The sequence below is a fragment of the Protopterus annectens genome, chromosome 2.part2 (assembly GCF_019279795.1).
Source record: "Protopterus annectens isolate FY-2018-M chromosome 2.part2, PAN1.0, whole genome shotgun sequence".
NCBI classification, from domain to species: Eukaryota; Metazoa; Chordata; order Ceratodontiformes; family Protopteridae; genus Protopterus; species Protopterus annectens.
In genome coordinates, this window is record NC_056730.1 from 521,765,674 (window position 1) to 521,791,990 (window position 26,317).

Sequence of the window (26,317 nt, forward strand, 5' to 3'; positions counted from 1 at the left end):
AAATATTTCACACACTGGCATTAATGCCCTTCTAACCTGCCAATATACCAAAACATTTATTCATACAGTAAGTGCCCAGGCTGCTTCTAAAAATATCTAAACTAGTGCTTACTTTAATGTAATATGGTAGTCTGTTCCATGCATCAGCTGATCTCTCAGAGAACCAATTACCGTATTTCTTCGTAAATAAGACCTAACCAGAGAATAAGGCCTAGCATAGTTTCCAGGGTGGTCATGATATAAGCCCTACCCCAAAAATAAGCCCCAGTTAAGATAGTCAACAACACACGACAGATGTGTTAAATTATAAAATAATAATATTATTGACACCTGTTGACTGAGGTTATCGTACTCTGCTCGCCATTTTCAGACCATTCTGACACCAAACTTCTTCTCTTTGCAGAAAGTCATAAGATTCTTTTCCTTGGAATCCTCCACGATTCTTACTGTAACCCTAATCCTCACTCACACTTGACGGTTGAGATCCTTGGCCCATAAACACTGGCAGGTGTACTTTGATTGGTCAAAGTACAGACAACGTACGTAAAATGTGCGCACTTGATAACGAACGGGTGTGCTTGTGTCTTCTTAACTGTTGCCATTTCATAGGTGGGTACTAGGCTATTGACCCTAGGGCCTATATAAGCCTAGCCAAATGATACCCTGGCTTTCGCCACCCAAGAAAATTATTTTCCTGTGCCCCTGTCAAGCAGAGCCACAGGAATTATCCCCGGGGTGAATTTCCCATCTCCCATCCAATCATCAAGATCTTTCTTGAAGAGTGCTAAAGAGGAGCTTTGTTTGATACAGATAGGTAGTTTGTTCCAGAGTATGGGAAGTCTCTGGGACAAGAATCTATCCCCTCCAGCATGTTCTGTTTATTGTGGTGACCAGGTTTAGGTCCCTAGAGCATGTAGCTCGGAGGGTTCTTTAAGTGAAGCATGTCCAACAGCTCAGGGTTGGACATAGCTTTGTATGTTAGGCAAAGATCGCCTCTGAGTAGACAATATGCGACGGAGTAAAGCTGGAGTTTTTTGAGACAGTCTGCGTAGGGCATCTGTTTGAGGCCAGTAATCCTCTTTGTGAGGTATTTCTGCAGCCTTTCCTGTAGTTGTAGATGTCTTGTGAGGTACATATCAAAAGGGGCGTTGTACTCTATAAATGGGTCTAATGAGTGACGAGTAGAAGGGAACAATAACCTCTTTTTTCCTGATGAGCAACCTTTTGTGATGAGGTGTGCCACGTAGAAGGATTTCCTGACTACTGTGGCAATGTGATTATCAAAGGAGAGACCACTGTCCACCTGGGTCCCAAGGTCTCTTATCACACTTTTGGTGTTAAGTAGACTACTGCCTATGTGGTAGTTCATGGGTACAGAGTTTTTACCAAAAGGGATGACCATGCACTTTTTGGCATTGAGCTTGAGGCCATGGCTTTGACACCAGGCATCTGTCTCAGTGAGGCCCTTTTGTAGGAAGTCCACATCGTTAGGAGTTTTGATTATGGCTTCTAGTTTGCAGTCATCTGCGAACTTCGGTAGCCAAAGACCTTTTGTGCTAGCCAGTACTTCAGAGAAGTAGATACCAAACAGGAGAGGACCCAAGACTGAACCCTGTGGTACTCCTCTTGTCACTGGTCTGAAGTTGGATTTGGAGTCTGCTACTTTCACAGTGTGGGTTCTGTCAGTGAGCCATTTGGCAACCCATCTTGTGACATAGGAATTTATACCTACTTTAGTGAGTTTATCTATAATTCCAGAGTGGGGGATGGTGTCGAAAGCCTTGGCAAGATCTAGATAGGCTGTGTGAACCACCTTACCCTCATCTACGGCTTTGGTGACTGCTTCAAAGAATTTGCCACTCCTGTCTCATAAGTCTTCAGTTAACCCCCCCCACGCCAGAACATCACTTTAATTCCTCTTATTCTCACCAAAGTAGTAGGGTTGTGTTAGGCTGGCAGGTTCTTTCCCCATGTGTGTGTGTCTCTCTCTCTTTGTCTTTTCTTGCGCAGATTTCCAACTTCTCTCCAGATTGCCAAGATGATGACTGCATGCTAAAATAAGAGACTTCTGTACTTTGACCTGATCATGAAGAGGCCCACTGGATGCTAAAATAACTTTTCTGTTTTTTCCCTCTCTTACCATTGGACAGTGGTGGTGTTCCATTCTGGTGTCTCAGTAATTAACTGCTGCAGACCCCTTCTTCCCTTAACTTCCAAGGGCAGCACCCATCTGAAAATATGCAATAGAATGTTAATGTTTGAAGTAAATCTCTGAATCCTGCAGGAAACCTGTATTGGCACTGAATCTTGAGCTATCTTTCCTCACAGAAGACCACTCACCACAGTTAATTAAAAAAAAACATGATTTATTTCTCATCCCTGATTAATTGATAGAAATGTGGACCTAAGTGATAGACTGAGACTTCACTAACTGCTGAACAACTGTAGTGTCATAGGTTCATAGGCAAGTACTGGGCTATTGGCCCTAGGGCATAATTAAGCCTAGCCAAAATGTTTCGGCTTTTGCCTCCCATGAGGTTTAGTTACCTGCCGAGCAAGGCCACAGACATGATTCCCAGGGTGAATTTCCTGTTTCCCATCCACTCATCAAGATTCCTCTTGAAGATCACTAGTGAGGGGCTCTGCCTCACATATATGAGGACCTTATTCCAGAGCAAGGGGAGTCTCTGGGACACAAATCTGTCCCTCCAACAAGTCCTGTTTATTGTTGCTGTCAGGTTAATGTCCCTTGAGCGTGTAATTCTGGTGGATTGGGTTTTCCTTAGGTGGAGCATTTCTAGCAATTTGGGGTTTGCCATAGCCCTGTATGTTAGGAATAGGTCACCTCTGAGTAGTCGGTACGCGACCAAGTATAGTTTGAGTTTTTTAGCCTCGTGGCATAGGGCATGTGTTTAAGGCCCGTTATCCTCTTTGTGAGGTACTGCCTCTCCAGTTGTTGCAGATATCTTGTAAGGTACATCCCAAACGGGGCATTGTGCTCAATTATGGGTCTAATGAGTGATGAGTAGAGGGGGACAATAACCTCCTTATTCCTAGATGCAAACCCCTTTGTGATAATATGGGCCATGTAAAAGTATTTTCTAACCACGTTAGCGATGTGGTTGTCGAAGGAGAGGTTACTATCCACCTGTGTCCTGAGGTCTCTTATCACACTCTCTGTGATAAGTGGGCTGCCAGCTATGTCATAATTCATTGGTACTTGTTTTTTCCCAAAAGGTATGACAATGCACTTTTTGGCATTTAACTTGAGGCCGTAATTTTGACACCACGTATCTGTATCAGTGAGACTCCTCTGAAGGATGTCTACGTCAGTAGGAGTGTCAATTATGGCGCCCAGTTTGCAGTCATCTGCAAACTTTGTTAGTCATAATCCCTCCATGTTTGTTTGTACCTCTGAGAAATAGATGCTGAACAGGAGGCGTCCCAATACTGAGCCCTGTGGTACTCCACTAGTCACAGGTTTCGAGTCCGGTCTAGCATTCTGTATTCTCACTGAATGTGTTCTATCCATGAGCCAGTTGGCAACCCATCTTGTTACGTAAGGGGTTTGTTTAGGTTAGTGAGTTTGTCTATAATTCCCGAGTGGGGAATGGTATCGAAGGCCTTGGCACGATCAAGGTATGCTGTGTGGACCACCTTCCCTTCATCTATTGCCTCAAGTGACCTTTTTGAAAAAGTCAACCAGATTGAGGAGACATGACCGTGCCCTTACGAACCCAAACTGGGTAGGGTCTAGAGTTTGTAGGTTCCCGATGTCTTTGTTTATAGGCTCATCAGGCTGATGGGGCAGTAGTTCCCGGGGTCAGTGGTGGCACCTCCTTTGTGGAGTGGGATGACTGTTGCATTGCGTCACTCTGTGGGCACATAGCCTGAGGTGAGGGTGTGGTTAAACATGGTATTAAAGTGCAGGATTAATTTGTTTTGCAGTTCGTGTATCATGCAGCCTGGGATGCTGTCAGGTCCCATGGATGCTGTGTTTTTTGCTTTGGAGAGTGCTGTTTTCACATGGGTGTCTGTGATTTCAGGGGCAGCACAATCGTCTGGTATGGGCCGTCTAGGTGGTGAGGGTGGGGTAAAGTTTGCACTGAACCTATCTGCCAATATATTGGCGATATCAGTTGGTTCCATGACTTTTGAATTTATGCTGTAACTCCTAGCAGATCTGAGTGTTGCAGTTTAGGTTCTTGACATAACTAAAAAATACCTTGTGGTTGTCTTTGGTGTCTGTTGTGATTTTTCTTTCAAAGTTCACCTTAGAGGTTTTTATGAGGGTTCTTAGCTTTATGCTAAGGTTGGTCAGGGATCCCTTCCATTCCTGGGTTTTTACTCTTTCTTGTAATAATTTCTTCCTTCTATTGTAGAGCTTATTTATGGCCAGGGTCCACTAGACTGGTTTCCTCTTTTTGGAGGAATGGGTTTTGGTCTTGTTTGGGATAGCATGGTCCATGCATTTGTGTAAGTGCTTGTAGAGTGCTTTTGTGTAGCATACAGCAGATTCAATCATATTTACATTCTGTGTTGGAGTAACAAAATTTGCCAGCTCTGTCTTGAGTAGCATAAAGTTTGCTTTGGAGAAGTTTTTTTACCGTGGTTTCCCTGGGCGGGGGTGAGTGTGGTATGTGGATATCTAGGGTGAGGAGTTTATGGTCTGATCTGACCAATGAGGAATTTACCACAGGTGTGGAGCATTTATCCTCCATGTTGGTGATAACCAGGTCCAGTATATTATTACCTCTCATGGGGGTGCTAATAAGCTGGTCCAGGGCATTTAAGTTTATATATTCAAGGAAGCATTAAGCAAAGGTATTAGTGCTTCCGTAGTTTTCCCAGTTAATGTTTGGGTAATTGAAATCACCCAGTATAAGGGTGTTCGGTTGGACCTTCATGTTTTCCAGTATCTCGAGGAACAAGGATCAGGGATGGTGATCTGTAGCAAGCTACAATCTGAATTGCAGTTTTGCCCATTGTAAGTTGCATTTGGATGATCTCCAAGGCATCATACTTTGCAACCAGTCTGGAGGTGTGATTATCCTTGATGAATATGTATACGCCTCCTCCCTTTGTATTTCGGTCCAGGTTTTGTGGCCGAAATGTGTGACACGAGTTGTAGCCTGGTATCGCTGGGGTGCTCTCTTGAGCCTTGAACCAGGTCTCCGTCACTGCACAAATATCGATGATCTCCATATTGAGGAGTGCCTCGAGAGAGTGCATTTTGAGGTTTAAACTCCTAGTGTTGAGCAGCATGACCCTCAGATTTTTGTCGTTGGTAATTGTTACGGCGGTGGATTTGTCTTTTGAGCCTTGCCTAAAAAAGGCACTATGGGGGTGGCAAGAGCCTTTGACAGTATCCTAAATCCCAGGGGTGACAGGTGCAAGCCATCTCTGGTGAAGCATCGAGGCTTGTCAAGCATGTCATCCCAGGCAGACAGATACTGGATCCCCTTTGAATGATACCAGAAACTTAGCCAATTGTTGAAATTTATATTGTTTTTCCTTGTACTGAGGTATCATTCTTGGTGAGGGTTAGATGCCGCTCAGGGCTAGGGTTGTACCTGCCTTGGTTACATGATCAGCGAGCTCTTCTATGTCCCTTTTCATGTAGTCCAAGGAGGTACATTTCATGTCCTTCACACCAACATGGACAATGACAGAGTCGTATTTGTACTTGTCATGGAGTGACCTGAGTGCATGGGTAATGTGGCGAATTCTGGCACCTGACGAGCAGCTGACAGTGAGCTTCTCTTTGTTCAGCCTGATGAGAGGGACATATGTGTGCCTGACTATGGAGTCACCTATTATCAGTGTGTTAGGTATGGTGTTTTGCCTTAAGGTCTGTGTTTGTCTGGCACACTGGTTTTGGAGGTTATGTGTTGATTTCAGTGTGTTAGTGGGTGTAGGTTGCTTGTGTGTCTGCTTTGGAGGTCTCTGCTGTTTCTGCAGGTTTTTATTTAGAGCCTCCGAATATGTCTTTGTGTATCTATGTATGGGGTTTGCAGTTGCATGTTTGGTGGGTCTATGTGCAGTGAGTGGGGTGTTGCAGGTTGGTACCTTCTCCTCCTGACTGTCAAATCCAGTAGTGGCTGGAGAGAGCTTTGCCTCAAATTTGGCTATGTAAGTGCATCTCTCACAGATTTTGGTGTCGTGTGGTAGGAGGAGAGGGTTGTCTGTGTACATGAGGCAGTTGTGACATTGCCTCAGGATGCCCATATTCATCAGATGAACAAGAGAATACCCTGGGAGCTGGCTCATGGACATGCCTGGGAGAGTTTTGGAACTTATTTTTATTTACCTGGTGGGGAGAGTAGTTTGGCTGTTCCCTACAAACAATTGTAGGGGATCGAGTACTGTAGGTTGTTTGTGCTTCCATCTCTTTTTGGATCAAGTGCTAGTCCGAAAGTGCTGATTTGAAGGCTAAGTCTGGGAGAACTGGCTAGTGGTAAGGGAAAATCTGAAGAGCAGACTCAGCAGAGCCGGGAATAGTTTAATCTTAGCTAACCGCCGCTGCGCTATGCGCAAAACAACACAAATGCGGTTCTTATACCAGAAAGATTAAAGAGATTGAAATTAGCCCAAAATGGCCAATAAAACTACAGTTCTGGGCAGAAACCACTCCTCCAAGGACAGGAAGGCTGTTCAGAGCTCCCCTCACTGGTGAACAAAGAAACTTCCTTTTTGCCCCAGTAAGGTCTGGCCAACACAGAAGCTTAAACACAGTCCAGGTATCAGCTAGTATCTGAAACTGGACTTTTCTAGCTTAGTAATGTGGGAAAATAGCAAGATTTTTTTTTTTTTTTTTTTTTCAGCAAAACAGTGGAAACAAACGAAAAAACACTTAAAGAGCAGTAATGGCTGTCACACATGTGTGTGAAGCCAGTAACAATAAAAAAATACAATTTACAACAAAAAAATGATTTTTTTTAAAGTGTAAACCCAAATAAATGCTGTTACATTACAAAATTAAGCGTTTTAGAAGCAGTAAATGCCAGAAAATGAGCGTTTAGGCAGAAATAGCTTAAATATCAAGAAAAAGCCAAAAAAAGTACTTAAACACTCCAGAGTCTCTCCTTTTGTCTCACTGGTGCTGTAGGTCTCTGCAGGACACCTGGGCAGGATATGCTGAGCTTATACAAATGCAAAAACTGCCCAAATGTGGTTCTTATACCAGAAAGATTAAAGAGATTGAAATTGGACCAAAATGGCCAATAAAACTACAGTTTCCGGGCAGAAACCACTCCTCCAAGGACAGGTAGGCCGTTCAGAGCTCCCCATTCTCACTGGTGAACAAAGAATCTTCCTTTTTGCCCAAGTAAGGTCTGGCCAACACAGAAGCTTAAACACAGTCAGGTATCAGCAAGTATCTGAAACTGGACTTTTCTAGCTTAGTAAGGTGGGAAAATAGCAAAATTTTTTTTTCTGAGTAAAACAGTAGAAACAAACGAAAAAACACTTTTAAAGAACAGTAATGTCTGTCACACGCGTGTGTGTCAGCAAAGGTTGGGGAACTTGGTTCACTTGCTCTGATATCTACTGTACATGTGATCATGACATGCTTCCCAGACATACCTCTTAAAACAAGAAATCTGGGCAAATCCATAAATAATGGGGGGGGGGGGCAAAGGTCCAAAAATAGGGACAATTTCAAAATATTGCTCTTACAAACTTAGAAAATTGGTAGAATAACAGGTTTTGCATTGGCATGGATTTTCTGAAGGGTCATTTTTGTCTGACTTCAGTCTTTAATGATTTGTCAGAAAACCACAATTTTATGAAAAATGGACCAAAATATGAGGCAAAAATCTTGACATTCTGCGAAAATCTATGCAGTTTAGAGGTATGATGCTAATAATAATTCCACTGGGGACTGAGCCCATAATCATCTGTGTATGAAGTAGATGTGAACTATTTATTATACTACAGAACTCACTGTAACAAGTCTGCCCCTTTTTTTTTTGCATTCTACATGACCGTCTCTTTTTTTCTCTTTCTCTCTCTCTGAATACTGTTCTGCTAGAATGAAGTAAGTTACAGTTGCAGTGTTTTGTTTAATGTTTATTTATCAAGCACTGACCTAACTGAGGTTAAAGAGAAAATGTGTGACAGAGCATTTTCCATGGGTCATTACTGTATCACAAATTCAGTACATCATGAAAAGTGCATGATGGTTGTGAGCTGTGGTTTGGGCTACGACTTCTGTGAGGAGGATTCAAGGTGACTGTACTCTGAAGAACAGGTTCATTACAGTTCTCCCAGTGTGAAAAAGAAATGAACTGTAATAAAGCCAACAATTTGGGTAAAAAGTTGGTCACTTGCTAGTCACCATATTGCCTGATGTCAATGAAGAAATAATTTAGAGAAAGTAAAAGAAGAGTAGCTAGAAAAGAAGCTAAAAACACTGATGGGGAAAAGTCTGGCAGCTGTTCAGCAAAAAGGTATGCAAGTTTCAGCTTTTGGTATAGGAGGTAGTGTCCAGTAATGTAGAGGAAAAAATAAATCAAATGCATTTATAAATGTTTAAACTGGTGAAAAACTAGAGGAATATATAAAGTCCAATTACAAAAGGCTGGAAAGAGTAAAAAAAAAGTTTTAAGCATATATTCAGATGATGTAAATTTGCAAAATCAGAGGTTGAAATGAAGGAAAGGCTTTCTTAAAGGACAACAATAAGATATTAAAGCAGAATGCTCAACCTGCTGTCTTTTAGTCCCTGTTCGTTGATACAGCCTTAAAAAATCACCCATGCAGCTTTAAAAAGTAATCCACTCAACTGTTTTCTCTGTTAGGCTTCCTACCTTTCTGTACCATTTTACTTTCACTTTGAAAACCAAGTTGAAAAACCTCTATGTGGTAAATGATGATGTCACATTTGCCAGAGCTCTTGCTACTGGGACATTTCCTCCCCCAAAGTGATGCAATCCCCGCCTGATTTGCATGCTGTATAGAAGAGCCAGTGGACCTCCCACATTGTGATGTCAGACCTGCCTTGCCAGCCCACTGTTAACCTAGCAAAAATGTCAAACTATAATCTCACTTTCCTGAAGAGCCTTACCGATATGTGACAAAGTACAGGCACAAGCACAGTAACAGCTGCAAAAACTGAGCATAAATTTGCAATGACCATGCGTAGACATTAATTGCATGTTTTTACGTAAGAACCAGATGTCTGTCACAATTAATCGACAACACTACATCAGATTACAAGAAGTATGCAGTATCGTAGTTTTCTTAAATTACCACTTAAAAAAGCATGTGGGTGCTGTCATGCAAGTCTGTGAAATATTTTGTGTTTATAGTGTATCATTTGTTAACTATTTAACCAAACAGGAAGGAAAAATAAGTGAGAGTTTGATGCTTTGGAAAACAGTGATTATTCCCAGTGCTATGGAGCTTGGTTCTAAATTTGACAGGAGGAGTACAACAAAAAGTATCCCACTGTAAGGAAGGAAAGGCTGACAAGAAAATGGTACATTAGTCTGGTCACCTGCTGTGAGCTGTCAATCACATGCAGATAATGGGTCAAATTACCCTTAGCTCTTTGACAGCTAGGGAAGGTAGGTGTGAAGGGGGAGGGGACTTACCTTGAAGAACTAGATTTCAGCCTTCACAAAAGGAATCAAGTTAGCATTTCTAAGAAGAAAGAGCAATAGAATGCACTTTTCAGTTCTGTTCTGTAGCATTTGCACTGCTTTTGTTTGAAGTAGTCATTGAAATAGGATACCATTTTAACCAAAAGTAGGTGACTAACACAGCAGTGAATGCCTGTAAAATCAGTGCACTGAGAGGAGCTTTATGGAAAATGTGGCAGATCTGATGCAATTTTTTGGAGACAAACAATGTATTCTGGGATACTTAGAGGCAGACTAAACAGTCAGAATTATTTCAAAATGCCAGACCCCATGTGGTCAGAGTCGGAAATTGCGTATAAAAATATCTAAAAAGCTCTAAATAGTTCCAGAGTGGTGTTAAAATGTAGGAAATACCAAATCATGATGAAATAAACATGTTTTTTGAGTCTGTTGGTGTGGTTGCCCTTTAATATGAGGTTTCTTAAGAAGAATGGTTTCAAAAAAATTTATGGAGTTGGAGGACAATGCATGCAGGGAAAATCTGAAATCTTCTGTTATACCAGAGAAGCTGAGTGGAACAACTGCATTCATTTTATGAAAGTACAAATAAGCAACTGGACTGGTGTTCCACAGCAGGACTTGTTAAATGAAAGAGCATACTGCTGCTTGTATGCTTTAAAATTTGGTAGTGAGAAAGAAGTCAAGACCTACAGTAGTAAAGATGCAATCATACTAGCAAAAAGATCTGCTCCTGGCAAAATTGCGCAGAATGGAAAATTATTAACTGTTGGGGACACCAGAGTTTGTGGAATATGATTGATTATTCACTGTACACCAGGCAGAAGAGAAGCTAATTTATTCATGCAATCAGGGGATGCCAAGAGGCAGGTGTGAGATTCAAGTTGTTTTTTCCAGCTGTTAGAATTTCTTTTCTTGGATGATCAAAGACATGCTTAATACAGAACAGACTAAGGAGGAATTAAATAAGTTTGCTCAGAAAAAGGAAGATGGCAAGATGAAAGGGACTCTGCTTTTCATTCTTCTGACAATGACAAAGCCTAAGTAATCCTTATGCAATTCACTGAATATCAAACTAGCTCATAAATAGAACCCATGAAATTGGGGTGCAGTGCTGTACCTCCTCCAGAAGACCTGTCACCATGATGTCTCCCAGGATTCAGTCCTTAGGCCACTCCTCTTTGACATTTACTTCTTGGAGGTTAAAGCTGGTGTTAAAGATTTACGACTTACCAAGTTTACAGCTGACTACCATCATAAACCCCTCAGCGGACACCAAGACCCTCCAAGAGTGCCTTTCCCAAACCAGTGTCTGGTGTCAAAACCATGGGCTAAAACTGAATGCTAGGAAATGTATAACAGTATCTTGCAGAAAGCAAGAAGTCTGTTGTAACTAACATGTTGGAGTATAAAATGCATCACAGATAATACCACTTTTTCCTTGCCATATAAAGGAAAGTACTTCTCTTACACTATTCAAACGTAAATTGGACAAATGAATAGCTTAACTGCAAATTCACTATTTGTTTAGAACCCTTGTTCCTCATGGACAGGGGCAACATGTAAATGTTCTACTCATCTCTGGGATATTTGTACTTTAAAATATAAGGTCCAAAAATTTTATGGGAATGTATGACTAGGCTTCTAAAGATCCTCACTAGTCAGTAGCCTAGTGAGTACCTGTGAAACCTTTTCCATTGTTCCAAAGGAAAATGATTTTGTGACAAAAAAAAAAAACAGAGGTTTGACTAGAAAAATTGTGAGTATCTTGGATTTGAACCAGAGACTGGAGCTGCATGGATGAGATGAGAAAAAAAAAGACTAGCAGTAATGTGAAAATAGGAAATAAATGGAAGAATTGTAAGTGTTCTTTCCATAAGATGCATTTCAGAAATTAGTACTATGCCTCTGCTAGAAGTGGCTGAAAAAGACTGGAAGTTTGACCGTATTAAATTAATGGGATGACACTGAAGCATACTTCCCATTGCAACTGATGTTTAGAAGGACAGTAGAGGAGATAAATAATTAACTGTAAGTAATAAAAATGTTCTTAGTAAAATGTTCATATTGTCTTTAATTAATCTGCAAGTTCTATTGTAAAGCTGTTCTGTATAGCGTGTAGAGTATTTCAGATGTGAAATGGGTGGGGAGTCTCATTGATTACTGATTATGCTAGTGATTTTAAAGAAAACATTACTTTTTCTGACTGTAATTTACTTGGGGATATATATACTGTAACAAGATAAAGGCTGGATATGAGCAATATAATGTTTTGATCATGGGCTGCTAGAGAAAGATGCAAAAGTGCAGTGATAATACAGTATACCTATTAAAATATAGCAGTTCCATCTGTTTTTTACAGGTGGAAGTATAGGTGAGGGTTTTCAGTTTACATTGTAGATAAAGGAATTTTTCTGCTGAACAAACATGCTACAAAATGAAAAGCGTAAAAACTGTATATTTCTGTATTTGAAAAGAGCTATTTTTTGCATTGATAAAACTATAAGCATTTTCTCATTAAGTGCTAGCATTTGCAGAAAGTATGTTTGCAGGTGCAAGAATTTAATCAGGAAATGACTAAAGAATGTGTTCTGAGGCACTTTTATAGGAAATATCCTGATTCCCGATTTGTATTTAACTGGGAATTTGCAAGCAGTTCAGTGAAACTAAATGAAAGCTTGATACTGAAAGAATCGAACACTTTTGCAAATGGTTGTATTAAATATAAACATGCAAAATTTTATTTGTTTTGAAGGGTAGTCAGTGCACCATATCTTAAGGATAAAACATAATTTAATTAAGAGCATGCAAGCTGTTTTTCACATTTGGGAGGTGAAGAGAGAGAGGACAGTATGTGCTTTCATCATGATTAAACCTAACTTTAGTTTAGGTAAAGCCTGTGGGTGTAGCTATGTTTTTGGGACAACCACCTCTGTTTGGAGGGGTAACGTTATATAATTCTGTTTATTTGCTGTGAGTTTAAAGGGGTTGGGGTGTAAAATATATTTAGTTTCTTTTTTACTTGAGTGTTGTTTTATTGTGGTGCAAATGCTGGGAAAATGTGACATCAGTTCAAACAGAGATGAGAACTAGCAACTGTATTTAAGATCAGTCTGTTAGGCAATGTGTGCATGCAGTTTGCAATTTGGAATCACTTATATTCTGCATGACAGTTCTTTTGAATAAGTGAAAGTAGGAGCTTTGTAGGAGATCAGAATGACTACCTTATTGGTCTTATCATGGAATGTCAGTGGCATTTCAAATACAGACAAAAAACAAAGAGCACTAAATTAAGAAATGTAAGGTGCAAATAGCAGTGTTACAGGAGTTGCATTTGGATAGGAATAATCATGTCAATCTGGTAAAGAAAGAACATCAGAATGGATATTCAACAGAGTATTAGGGACAAATAAATGAGGAGCAAAAATGCTGAGTGTGGTGGAGGACTCAATAGTGATAGAGGAAGAAAAGATAGACAATAATGGTAGATTTGTAACAATAAGGGTTTATTGGTAAAAAATAAAAAAATAAAGCATAATTGGCAGGAAAGGAGGATTACAATGGCCTGCATTTATATTCCCCCTGAAACTACTATTATTGAACTTGAGTATTTTGAGAGACATGATCAGTTTTCTGCAGGCAGCATTATTTATGGGTGGGGACTGAAACTTGATTTGCAGTAGTGAGGATCATCAGAGGCAGTGGCAGCTAGTGACTTCAGAATAAAGCGGAACTGCAGGAAGCAAATGAATTGGTAGGACTAACTGGAATGAGGACAGGTCAATGACCATTGCTTGTGCTCAAACAGATGGAGTCATTCACTTTCATCCACAGACTAATTCATTACTCCCACTTTATGGCCACTTTGACCACCTCAGATGTCTGTTCGCAGTCAACAAGGTAGGCCTTAGGTTAAACGGAGCCTTAGGCAGAGTACTTCGTGGACACCCCAATTTCCTTTTCATTCTGGCCTCACAACACCCAGGTAGATTACTCATTCTTTGCTTTTTTTCACATTGTTTTACTCTTTTCATTCAATCCTTTTAACACATCCTAACTGACCAAGAGTCCATATAGTAAGTTTGGAGGAAGAAACGCAATTAAGCCAGAGGTCTGCCCCAAAACTTATAGCTTTAGATTGCACTGATGGCCTGAACAAAGCACTATGAGTAAATCTTTGTTTTTCTTTTTAATGAAAATTAAGTTTGGTCTAAGCCTTATTCAAGTGTACCAAAACAGTAGATGTCCCTCCATTTCACTGTTGCAGTATTCCTTACAATAGGGATCTCCTGCCATGGGTGTCCCAACTTCCGGCCAGTATGCCATAGCCTTTAGGTTGCTTTAAGGTATGCCACACATCACACACATGCTTCCTGTGTATAGCATAGAGCGTAAATGTGATGTATTTTTGTCAGTACTTTGCTGCCAGTCCAAACGCCATCTTTTGATCATCGGATTCCCCTTGAAGATCATCATGAGCAGTGCTTATTTTGTCTCAGTGCTTCCTATGACCATATGTCCTATTCCATTTGTCAGACCTTCATCCCAAAGACTCTCTGTTGTCAGCTTTCCTCTTTGGCCCTGTACCTTAGAGAACCAGTGTGTTAAGCTTTTAGCAAAAGACACTATGGAAGAAACTTACTGCTCAGAGGGTCAGTTGTCCATGAAGAAGAAGGCCAAGAAGTCTAGTTCCGATTCTTCCTCTGTGCCACCTCCACCAGACATCTCTCCTGAGACTAGTGAAAGCTCAGAGGATCACCCGGCTCCTCCACTGGATTTCTCTGCCACAACCACTTCAGTGGCTGGCATGTATCTGACCTCACACATTTCCCTAGAGGCCTTGTAGATGTTGCTTCAGATGTTTGGGGGAACCGCGGCTGATAATTACCAAAGGGCTTTGGGATGTTCCTCAGATTTTGGTTGGAGAGGAAGTTCCTACTATTATTGTTGAATGCCATCTGGGTTCTGAGCCCTCTATGGTTTACAAGGCGGACGTCCCTTTGAAAAAGGTACAAAAAACAAAGCATGTTTCTTCTGCTCCTAAGGACCCTCAGAGTGAATGGCAAAGTTTCACTTGAGTTGTTTAATGTCCTTAGGGCTTTGAAACCTCCTCAATGGTTTTCTGTTCCTGCCCCCCTCTCTGGTCATCTACTCCCCTTAAAAGGCCTAGGGAACAGGATTCCTCTGAGGAGGAGATGGATTCAGATGAGGAATCCCATGCTTATTCATCCTAAATTCTTTTTCCTTTAGACTATAATTCTGAGGAAGAGGAGTCCACTGGCTCCCCTTTTGAGGAGATTTATTTTGGGGACACAATTTCCTGAAAAATAGAATTCTTTAAATGGGATTGTGCTCAGATTTCTGAGGTCCAGAAGAGGTGGTATGAGCTTCTGCAAATGGAGCCTCTTAGGCCTTCTGCTGTTCCTTCTGTTTTGTCTGCCTTGTTGGATGCCTTTTCTACTGCATCTCAGGCTCCAGACTCCCAGCCCTCTGTCACCAAAAAACCTGATAGGTTTTATAGGGTTCCTGAGGATTGCATTCCTGAGGATTGCAAATTTCTCTATAGATGTCCTTCTGCTGACTCGTTTGTGGTGTCTGTAGCATCTGACAAGCCAGCTCATTTACTGCCTTGTAAGAAGTTACTTCCTTCTGATAAAGACAGCATAACCATGGAAAGGCTAGGTAAGAAGGTTTATACATCTGCTTCCCTGGCTTTTAGGGCTGTCCGTTATCCGACCCATATATCCATATATATTTTGTCTCTTCTTTCTCTGACCTGTCAAGTAATTTCTGATCTTCCTGATTCTGAAGGGGAAGACTTCTACTTTCTCTTTGTTAGGGACTTCTCAAGTGGCTCGCCATTCTATTAAGTGCAGTTATGATGCAGCAGATGCTTCTTCTAGAGCTGCTGCTATTGGTTCTGTGATGAGGAGATATTCCTGGTTTTGACTTCAACCTTTGCCTGATGATGTTAAGGCTAACTTGATGAATGCTCCTCTGATAATAAACAGTTATTTGGTGCAGCTGTTGCTGATTTGTATAAGTTTCTTCAGGATAAGGGCAAGGCTTTACAGGAATTTAAACATGTTTTTGTTTCTCCTGTGCCTAAATTTCAAAGAAATTACCGTAATAAGCCATCCTTTGTTCATAGGCAGTCTCGCCCTCTTCCCAAGGGTTAAAAGGGTGGGAAATGGGCTCCTCCTGTTAAAGTTACCCAGGTTATTGTGACACAGAAATCTACTTTTCCTGACAAACCAGGTGCTGTCTGACTATCCTGTTGTCCTCAGCCACATTCCTCTTTCTCTTAATCTTTTCCTTTCCCTTCCAGTTTGGTTAAAGATTACTCAGGATTCCTGGGTTCTCTCTATTCTCTGTCTAGGGTATGACATGGTCAAGAAATCTTTTCCCCCTTTATGGGCATTCTTCATCCCCACCCCTCCCAGGAACACTTTACTTTCTTTCCAGGGGTGCTTCAGCATTTTTTGACTCTGGGAGCTTTTCAAGAAGTTCCAATTTCTCAAAGGGGAAAGGGGTTTTACACCAGAATATTCTTGGCTCCCAGGAAAGAAGGCACATGGAGACCCATTTTGGACCTCTCTCACTGAAACACCTTTCTGAAGGTCCTTTCCTTTCAGACTTTGTTCCCTCTGCTGCTTTCCCAGGCTTTTCTAATGTCTCTGGACCTCAAGGATGCTTATCTTCATAGTCCTATTCATCTCCTTTTCAGGAAGTTTTTACTTTTCTCTGCTTTCTGGCATTTTCAGTTCTCTGCTTTGCCTTTTGGCTTTTCTACTGCCACAGGGGTATTCACCAAATGCCTTGCTCCTGTGATTGCTTTTTGCAGGCCAAGGGGGATACAAGTCTTTCCCTACTGGGACAGTCTCCTGTTTCAGGCGTCCTCTCCAGAGATTCTACTGCAGAATCTTCACTTTGCCATTTCCATCCTGCAAAGCCTGGTGCTCCCTATAAATTTCAATAAATCCTTTCTGACTCCTTCACAGGATCATGTATTTCTGAGGTACAGGATCCAGGCTGTTCCATTGCTGGCTTCCCTGCCTCCTCCCAAGGTCCTAACTCTAATTTCTTTCTTTCACTCCCTACTTCTTCTGGCCTCAGTCACAGCCAGGGAGTTTCTGAGATCTCTAGGGTTTATGGCCTCTTCCATTCCTACGATCCCTTTTGCTAAGCTCCACATGAGAAAACTTCAGTGGTTTCTAAAGTCAGTTTGACTTCAGCATTCTCATCCCCTCGACATCTTAGTTCTTCTTCTTCCATGTCTCAGGCTGGAATTTCAGTGGTGGATTCAGTAGTTGAGTCCCAATCCAGGGCTTCCTTTTCAACCCCCCCTTCTTTCTCAGGAGCTGTTCACAGATGCTTCAGATGTGGGATGCTGCAGATGTGCGATGGAAAGCATCCTTCGGCTCTCTAAAGGTGCAGGGTACTTGGTTGCCTCAACAAAGGAAAGACCTCATCAGTGTCAGAGATGAAAATGCTTCTGTTAGCTCTTCAAGCTTTTCACCATCTATTCTCCCCAGAGCCTCTCAAGTTGTTTACAAACAATACCACAGTGATGTGGTATGTCAACAAACAAGGAGGAACAAGAGCTTATCTCCTTTGCTGGTTAGCACTTCTAGTGTGGGAACTAGCTTTCCAGTATTGAGTGACTTCTCGGGCAGTTTACATTCTCTCAGGTCAGAATATTGTGGCAGACTTTCTGCGCAGGTCCATAACACAATCCCATGAATGGATGCTTCACAGGGTTGTGTTTCTGGATGTTGTCCACCAGTGGGGTACTCCTCAAGTGGATCTTTTTGCCTCCCCTCTGAACAGACAAATTCATCACTTTTGTGCCAGAGTCCCAGGTCTTCTGGTCTGGAAGGTAGATGCCTTCTCTTTTTCCTGGAAGGGGATTTTTCTTTATGCATTTCCTCCCCTTCCCTTCATTCCAAAAGTCCAGGTTTGTCTTTTTGTCTTTTCCCGGTGAGGGGACGCCACAGCGGAACTCCGGTCCGCTAATGATTGGCAGTCGATTTTTATGGTGCCGAGTTGCCAGCCTGATGCCCAACCTACAGTGAACGCACGCCCATTCACGCATGTCTTTCTGAGGCCACTCGACTGCGGGGAGGACATGCAGACTCCACACACAAGGCACTCCAGTCGAGAATCGAACAGGAGAACCTCTTGCTGTGAGGTAACAATGCTACCGCTGTACCACCGCTCCCAAAATCTTGCTGGTGACTCCCTTCTGGCCCAGACAACACTGATTCCCTATTCTGCATTAAGCCAAGGGCAATCATCACAAGTTAACCTCACAGGGTGGACCTACTCACACAAAACAAGGAATCTCTGATCCATCCCCACCTGCCCACTCTTCAGCTGACACTGGGTGATAGGATTTTGATTCCGTACAGACACCTTTTTCTGAGGATGTGTTTAGGTTCCTGCAGGAGGCCAGGAAGCCCACAACTAGGAAATCCTACTTATCCAAATGGAAGAGGTTTTCTATTCAGTGTCTTTCTTGTAATCTGAATCCACTTTCTTTGGACACCCATTTGGTTCTCTCATCTGTTTGAACTGCTGAATGCTGGGTTGGCTTATTTTTCTGTTAAGGCCCACATCAGCTGTTTCTGCTTGTCTGCCTTTATTTATTACCTACATTAGCTTGTAGATTTGAAGCTAAACAATTTTTTAAATGTGTCCTTCATATTGGGCCTCCTAGAAAGCCTGTTACTTCTCTCTGGGATCTTAATTTTTTTTTGGAAAAATTGATCCAGGCTCCTTTTGAGCCTGCAGCTACAGCTTTTTTACAGCATTGTTCTCTGGAGATTGTACTTTTGTTAGCCCTTACTTCTGCCAGACAGTTGTCTATGCTTCAAGCCCTTATGGCTTGTCTTCCTTTTTGTGTTCCATAAGAACAGGGTGTCCCTTCATACTACTTCTTCTTTTATGCACTTTTTATGAGCTTTTGCACTCTTCCTCTTGTAAGGAATACTGCAACAGTGAAGAGAAGGACATAGTGCAGTTGTATAAGATCATAAAGTAATGGTAGATGTCCTTCTCTTCACTATTGCAGTATTCACTCCCTCACTCCTTCACCTGGTCCTTTTCTCTTCTAGATTTACTGGTTACTGCTCTACTCATTGGACTGGTGTTCCTACTGGGGCTGTTATTTCTGAAGATAGTATATCCAGATATCACCTTTATGCTCTAAGCTATACAAGGGAGCATACGTGTGACCTATGGCGTACCTTAAAGCAACCTAAAGGCTTTGGTATACTGCCCGGACATCAGCTGCCCTTGGCAGGGGATCCCTATTGTAAGGAATACTGCAACAGTGAATAGAAGGACGTCTACCATTATAGTAAGATGTTACACAACTGTACTTTCCCCAATAAACAGAGAAGACAGATACTTACATGAATATATAAAACCTTTCTGAGAATTGTGCCTGCCTTCATACTACTCTAAAAAAGATAGTTACCTTCTGTGTACCCCTCTGGAATTACATTAGAATGGAAATAAAAACACAGACAAAAGCATGTATTATACATGTGAAGGTCTAAGAGAAGAAACTGAAGCACACTTAATAAAACCCTCTCGGAGACTGGGAGTACATGCACATTCCACATAGAAGGTATCACAGCCAAAAGTTAACCAGGGAACCAAGCGCTGTTGCATGGCAACACTACTCACTGCTCCACCGTGCCATTGATTAACTGCTGTCCACACATCTTGCCCAGACTACCCCAGACAGCCACTTAATGAGTACATTGCTGATGTTTGACTGTGATGGAAAGTGAAACAAAATATGGCCAACTTGCTACTTTTAAATGCACCCCTCCCTCACACATACAGGCACACATACACACATTTCCATACAGTCCGTTTCACCACAGACACCCCTCCCATTAATGACAACCACTTATATGACTGTACATCTTAGATGTTTGATTGCAATCAAATGGATGAATACATAAGTAACTACCAAACAGGAAGATATCTTCTCAGCTTGTTGCTGCCAGAATATACTGTGCAACCCACTGTAACCCTCCACATCTCCCAAACTCTTAGCTCAAGAATCAGAGAAAGCTAAAAAAATGGTAAGCAAAGGATCAAATTCGGGGATAGCTATTGCCCTCATATGCTCAGAGTTGCTAGAATACTAGGCTTTGCGCTAGTGTGCTTTCTCTGAAGGCTTTTGAGTCTGAAACTCAAATGTCTGTCATTTACAGGCTGTAATCCTCAATGATTTGCTAGGGGAAAAAAACATAATTTTTTATGGGGAATAGATCAAAACATGAGGCAAAACATCAGCAACATTCTGTAAAATCAGAGACAATTGAAAGCATCAATGCCCCCATTATACCCACACACAAAAAGGTTTGACCATCAGTTATATCCACTTGTATGACTGTAACTGTACACCTCAGTTTGTTGGCAGCTATTATCATTATACTTGGTTGTTGGGTATTAACATGATTTTTATTCAAACACTATTAAGTTTGAATCTCGAATGTCTTGTAATTAGTATGTGACTGCAATGCTCACTGATTTGCCAGAAAACAATCTAAACTAGGAGACAAAATCTGGGATATTTGAGATCCTCCCTACACACACACAGACACACACCACACCTTTTAAATGAAACACCATTTTAGTGTTTCAATGGCTATGATACTATAGTTGCATGATGTTGGATCAAATATTTTTCAAATCTTTGCCCCCTTGTTTCTTTTAGAGACCATCATCTCCAACACAGAGAGATTATAAAGCCAGTCAACAATTCTTTTACAGAAAGAAACTCTCTTACATTTAGAATGAGGCTTTCAGTTTGTGTTTCGTCCTAGAGTTTGTCACGTTTTTCCCAGTAGAAGTCAAACTTTGGCACAAATTTGACTTCTGCAATGATGTTCATCAAGAGAACCCATCCCAACCCTTTGACAAACCCAGTCATAGCCCTTGTACCTTTTATCTCAAGAATCAGGATTAAAGCTAAAATATGATGGAGAACAAAGGCCCAAAATTAGGGACATATTTTAATTGTTGCTCATTTATACTTAATGTTGCTAAAATAGCAGGTTTTGTATTACCATCCATTTTGTGAATGATATGGGGTTTGAAATTCAAGTATCTGTCATTATTTAGTGATTTGTAATCCTCAGTGATTTGTCAAAAAAGTACATTTTATAAAAAACAGACTAAAAATATGAGGCAACATCGGGGTCATTCTTTTAAATTCGGGACAGTTAAAAGGTTCTATCTGTAGAATAAAACCTGAATATTAAATTACTTCACAAGCACTTATAGCATTTATTCATTTTATAACCCTTTGTTACAAACCCACTTGTTAGCAGGTTAAAGCACAGTGGAGTAGCTTATCTCTTTGCTATTCAGGTAAAGCCCTCTAAGCATGAGTGACTAGTTTCTAGAACATCAGTCTGGTTAAGTGACCAGTTAGGGTCACATGGTATGCAGACAGAGTCTATCTCACTTGATCAGAAAACCTAATTGTCAAATAACTGTTCGTCCAAACGCAAATTGTTGAAACCTCTCCGTCGAACTTTTTCAAAGGGAAAACAATAGTTGGCCATCATCTGGAATATACCCTTTTCCCCCACAGTAGAATGATCTTAGAGTTGGTATATTTAGTTGGGGGAGGGGTACAGCCCCCCTCCCCCACTTGGGTGGATATTACATTTTTAGAGTTTAGTGATGGGCGCTAGGTTGGATAGCCATTTTTTTCCCTGTGAAAAAGTTTGATGAAACGGCCATTCAGTGAAGAGAGGTTTTGACAATTTGGGTTCAACGAATAGTTATTCGCCAAATAGTTTTTTTGCAGAAATGATATAGACCCATGCAGGCATGCACAGAAGGAATCAAACCAGGATTAGTGGACGAAAGTAATGGTAGCTTATAACCTTTTTCTTTTTTGTGCTATACTGTCATACTTCAGAACTGACTACTTGCTAAGCCTAACCGTCAGTGGTGTCTGTGGTCTTCTGGCTTTTATTGCACCTGAAGGATCTACAGCTATTAAATGTAGACATTACTTGTGTTCTGTAGTTAAAAGTGCGGTGGTGGTGCTGCGGTAGTGTTGTCGCCTCAAAGTAAGACGTTGTCCTGTTCGATTCTCAGCTAGAGCGTCTTCTGTGTGGAGACATGCGTGAATGGTCGCACCTTCGTTGAAGGTTGTGTGTTAGAGCTGGCAACTCGGCACATAAAAATCTACTGCCAATCATTAACGGACTGGAGTTCCACTGTGGTGACCCCCTAACCGGGAAAAGCCAAAAGACACAACAACTTGTGTTCTGTAGTCATTATTTCATGTAAGTAGTGGTGACATTCCATGGATCTGTTTAATTCGGTACGAAAGACTGTATAAAATCTGTGTCATACAAATTTGCTCTCTTGTGTGCTTTATTTAGCTTTTCTAAAAACCCTCCATTTTGTTTCATTTTCACAGGAAACTTGTTGTCCATTCTACATTGGAGATCGCCTCAGTTTGTATGAAAGACTGAAGAGTGAGCACGATGTACTGCTCACTCAGAAAGCTGCAAATAGCCAACCCATTCAGATCTCTCTGCCAGATGGAAAGATTGTTGCAGGGGAGTCGTGGAAAACAACACCTTATCAAATAGCTTGTGGAATTAGGTAAGAAAATGGGAGGCATTCAAAATCTTTGGGCTTAGTTTCTTTCATATTCACCATGCTCCTTTTTTTCCTAGTTAGTTGAGATTCTTTAGCAGAGTAGCTGACGTTCAGTTTTCTAACATATTCCTTGTCATTAACTGGATCATTTAGTTAAGTTAGCCTCCTTCTTTTTTTTTTGTCCTTGTGTGCCTGCCAGGCTGACTTCATATGTTTTCTCTCTGTTTTATCTGGTAAGTTTCATCTGCTGTCTACCTTGTTAATAATTGTATATACAAAAGTTACTGTTCTACCCCAATTTTTGGGAAATGGTATAGCATAAACTTAGATTAATAACTTAGTAGCCTGATTGTTGAGTATGATTGGAATGACATGGTACATGCTAACATTTTTCATGCAACTACATTTTGGACGTAAGATGCCAATGGTGTCTGTGCTGGCATTTTGACTTAACATAGCAGATTTGCACTTTTCCTCTGATGTGTTTTCTTCATCACTCAGAAGGGATGCACAAGTCATGCTTATACTGCCTTACTACTTAGTTCACATATTCACTCTTAGCTTCTATCTCTATTCAGTTATATCCCTTGAATTATATAGTGCTACCATATGTTAGAAAAACCCTTTGTCTTTGGATAAACCCTCCTGTTTTCTTCACATTAGCCTGCTACAGCCAGTTTCCCTGGCTTTCAGATATACCAGCTAAGCAACTAAGCTGACTCCACTGCGAACAGGTGCTGAGCGCCACTCATGTAAAGAATCAACTGGACTCCAATACTGGCCAACCCAATAGAGCAGTGTACATCATTTATTGTGCTACTGAGCTTTCTAACTTGTGTAATGTAAACACTGGCAGGCTTGCGGTCGGTATTGATGCACTTCTTCTTTCGGCTTTTCCCGGTTAGGGGTCGCCACAGTGGATCACCTGTCCGTTCATGATTGGCAGTAGAGTTTTACGGTGCCGAGTTGCCAGCCCGGTGCCCAACCTTCCACGGAAGGCACACACATACATAGACTCTGTATTGATGTACCCCAATGCAAAATGAAATGTTGAACCTAAACTGAAAAAAAAAACATGAAAAAAAAAAATAAGCTAAATAAGTTGCAGGAAAAAGAACTGGCTCTAGTAAAGGTCCTTTACTTTAAATTAGTAAACCTCCCAAGCAGCAATATAATATTCTGTTTTTACTAAGTCTCTAGTTCATTTGTCCCATATTTACATGCACCCCTAACCTACCTGAAAGTGGCTGTACTTTAACTAAAAAGAAGTATGATGCAAGTGCTGCTTAACACTGATTGTATGTTTTTCCTCAGCCCTTCGACTTCAGTTATTTAGCCCACTCTATTTGCCTATTCCATGCCCCAGTTCCCACCCATCCCCACCTACTTTACTTTTTTAGTCCTCTATCTCTGCCCACCACATCAGCAACCAATCCAGTTACCCAAACATATCTCCCTACTCACCAAGCTCCACCCACCTTAATACTCCCTTAAATTTCGATTTCTCCACTCATTTCTTTTACTACACAAATGACACTCAACTGATTCATTTAAATGCACTTCACTTCCTACTAACATAATCACAACACACAAAAAACGCACAAACCCTCCCTGTTGTAAATCTATTTGCTTATTGTCTTTCTTTTTCACCTCATTTTAAAATAAAAATCTACTTACCAAGATGATACTCTTACTGCTGCTCATACTATTACCTCTCATATTGCTGGACCGTGTTACCTCCTATAAGCAGTCTCCATTTAAAAATAACCACTACTCAGCTACCTAATACATTCCATTCTAACTTTAGTATATCTTCAGCTCTCTTTACACCACAAACCATACACCTTTTCAAAAACTTTACTCTTACCCCAAAGCTTCCACAAAACATATTAAGTTGAGGCCCAACATTCAAATATAAATGTCTCAACTCACACTCCCTTATTCTCCACCATGTACACCTATGTGTATACATATGTGGCAACATGCATCCTAACCCAGGCCTCTCAAACCTAACTAACTATACCTCCAGGCCACATGTACCCTCAAAAACTATATCTGGCTTACACCTATATGCAGACAACCTTAGAAGCATTTGTAATAAATTTGCCAGATGTCCTTGCCTGAATATCTCAATATTACCCTGATATTCTAGTCATAACTGCAACATAGCAAAGTCAGGAAACCAAGGATGAGGAAATTAATTCCTCCAGGATATAGTATAATAAAGCTAGACAGGGTTAGAAAAAAGGTGGAGACATAGCCATTATCTATTAAAAAAAATCATCCTCATCTCCCATCTCATTACACCAAAATTTAAAAATTCAGAGATTTATTTATTTATTTATTTATTCCCAGTTTGATGACTCAGGGAGCCCGTTTTCAGTGGAGGCCCGGGGAGAAAAGCTCCATGTTACAAAGTTTAGATACAGATACAATATAGAAAAGAAGAACAATTTACAATTATGTTTCATGCTAGAGAGCAGGTGTAAATTCGTAGGTACATAGTACAAATTTGATATTTTACAATATGTACATATGTGTGGTAGCCTATAGATCATAGCTAGAGAGGCTAGTAATCATAGCTGGAGAGGGGTTTAGAGGTGGAGAGAGAACTATAGGACTAAGTGGGGAGAATGCATTTTCTGTTAGAGTAAAGGTAGGAATGTAGCTGAGATTTAAAGTTTTCAAAGTCTGCACAGGTCCTTAGAGAGTAAGGAAGATAATTCCATTTTTTTGCAAAGGAAAAGGATAGCAGGAGTTGACCAGCAGGGCGATTGGATTTTCGGACACAGGTTAGATTTTGGTGAGTAGATCTGAGAGTTCTCTGAGGGGTGTAGGGGAGAAGGATGTTGCATAGGGCAGGGTACTTAAAAGGGTTGAAATATTAGTTTGTGGGCTGTGGTAATCTGAAGATGGTCTAGATGGTTGGAGAGTTCAAGCCAGTGTAACAAATTAAGGGTAATATACTGCGGTGGTGGTGATACTGCGGTGGTGGTGCTGCGGTAGCGTTGTCGCCTCACAGTTAGACGTTGCCCGTTCGATTCTCAGAGCATCTTCTGTGTGGCGACATGCGTGAATGGGCGTTCTTTCATTGAAGGTTGTGCATTAGGCCCGGCAAGCCAGCACGTAAAAATCTACTGCCAATCATTAGTGGACCGGAGTTCCGCTGTGGCGACCCCTAACCGGGAAAAGCTGAAAGACGCAACAACAACAACAACAACAACAGTGATGGGAGGAGTATTTGGCTTTGGTGACAAATTTAGAAATCCTATTATAACAGACTTCCAATTTTAAAGTGAGTGTGGCAGATAAGTTGTTTAATAGAGGAGCGCCATACATTTAGTGAGGGGAGTAGATAGGTAGTGGCAAGTGTTTGTCTGGTGGAAGGAGTGAGAAATTGGATGTTCCTGTATAGCATACTAAGTTTTATATGGGTTTTCTTAATATTTTGCTGGATGTGAGTGTCGAATTTCAGGTGTTCATCAATAGTTACCCCAAGTAGTTTGGCAAAGGGAACAACCTCTATAGTGGAGTTGTTTTGGCTAATGATTTGGAATGAGTTTTTTTATCAAGAGGGGAAGCTTTTGAGGGAGAGAATAATAGGATTTTGGATTTATTGGCATTTAGTGAGAAATGATTCTGAAGCATCCAATTTTCAGTGGTGGAGAAAGCAGCTTGGGTCAGTGTCTGAAGCTCTGTGAGGTTGGTGGCACTGCAGATTAATGTGGAATCGTCTGCATATTGTACAATTTTGGTATTGGGTATGGCTTTGTGGAAATTGTTAATAAAGATGTTAAACTGTATTGGACCAACTATGGATCCCTGGGGAACCCCAGTGGGGGTGGGAAGGAAGGTAGAGGTGCCTGTCCCCCATTTTACAGCTTGAGATCTATTGGAGAGGTAGCTAGAGAACCAGGATAAGGTATTCTGGGAGAGATTAAGGTCGGAGAGCTGGTTTAGGAGATGGGTGTGGGAGATGGTATTGAATGCCTTGGACAGATCTAGAAGAACAGTAGAAACTATTTTTCCAGAGTCCCAGGCAAGATTTATTGCCTCTAGGAAGGAGA

General features: G+C 41.1%; 1 protein-coding gene across 1 annotated transcript in view; it reads left to right on the plus strand.

Annotated features, from left to right (window-relative positions):
• LOC122795693 (threonine--tRNA ligase 1, cytoplasmic-like) overlaps nt 1-26,317 on the plus strand; it is an 846,051-nt gene that overhangs the window by 12,400 nt on the left and 807,334 nt on the right. Inside the window, exon 2 of the mRNA XM_044063990.1 lies at nt 22,066-22,253. Within this exon, the coding sequence (XP_043919925.1) occupies nt 22,066-22,253 (188 nt within the window). The remainder of the gene's footprint in view (nt 1-22,065; nt 22,254-26,317) is intronic.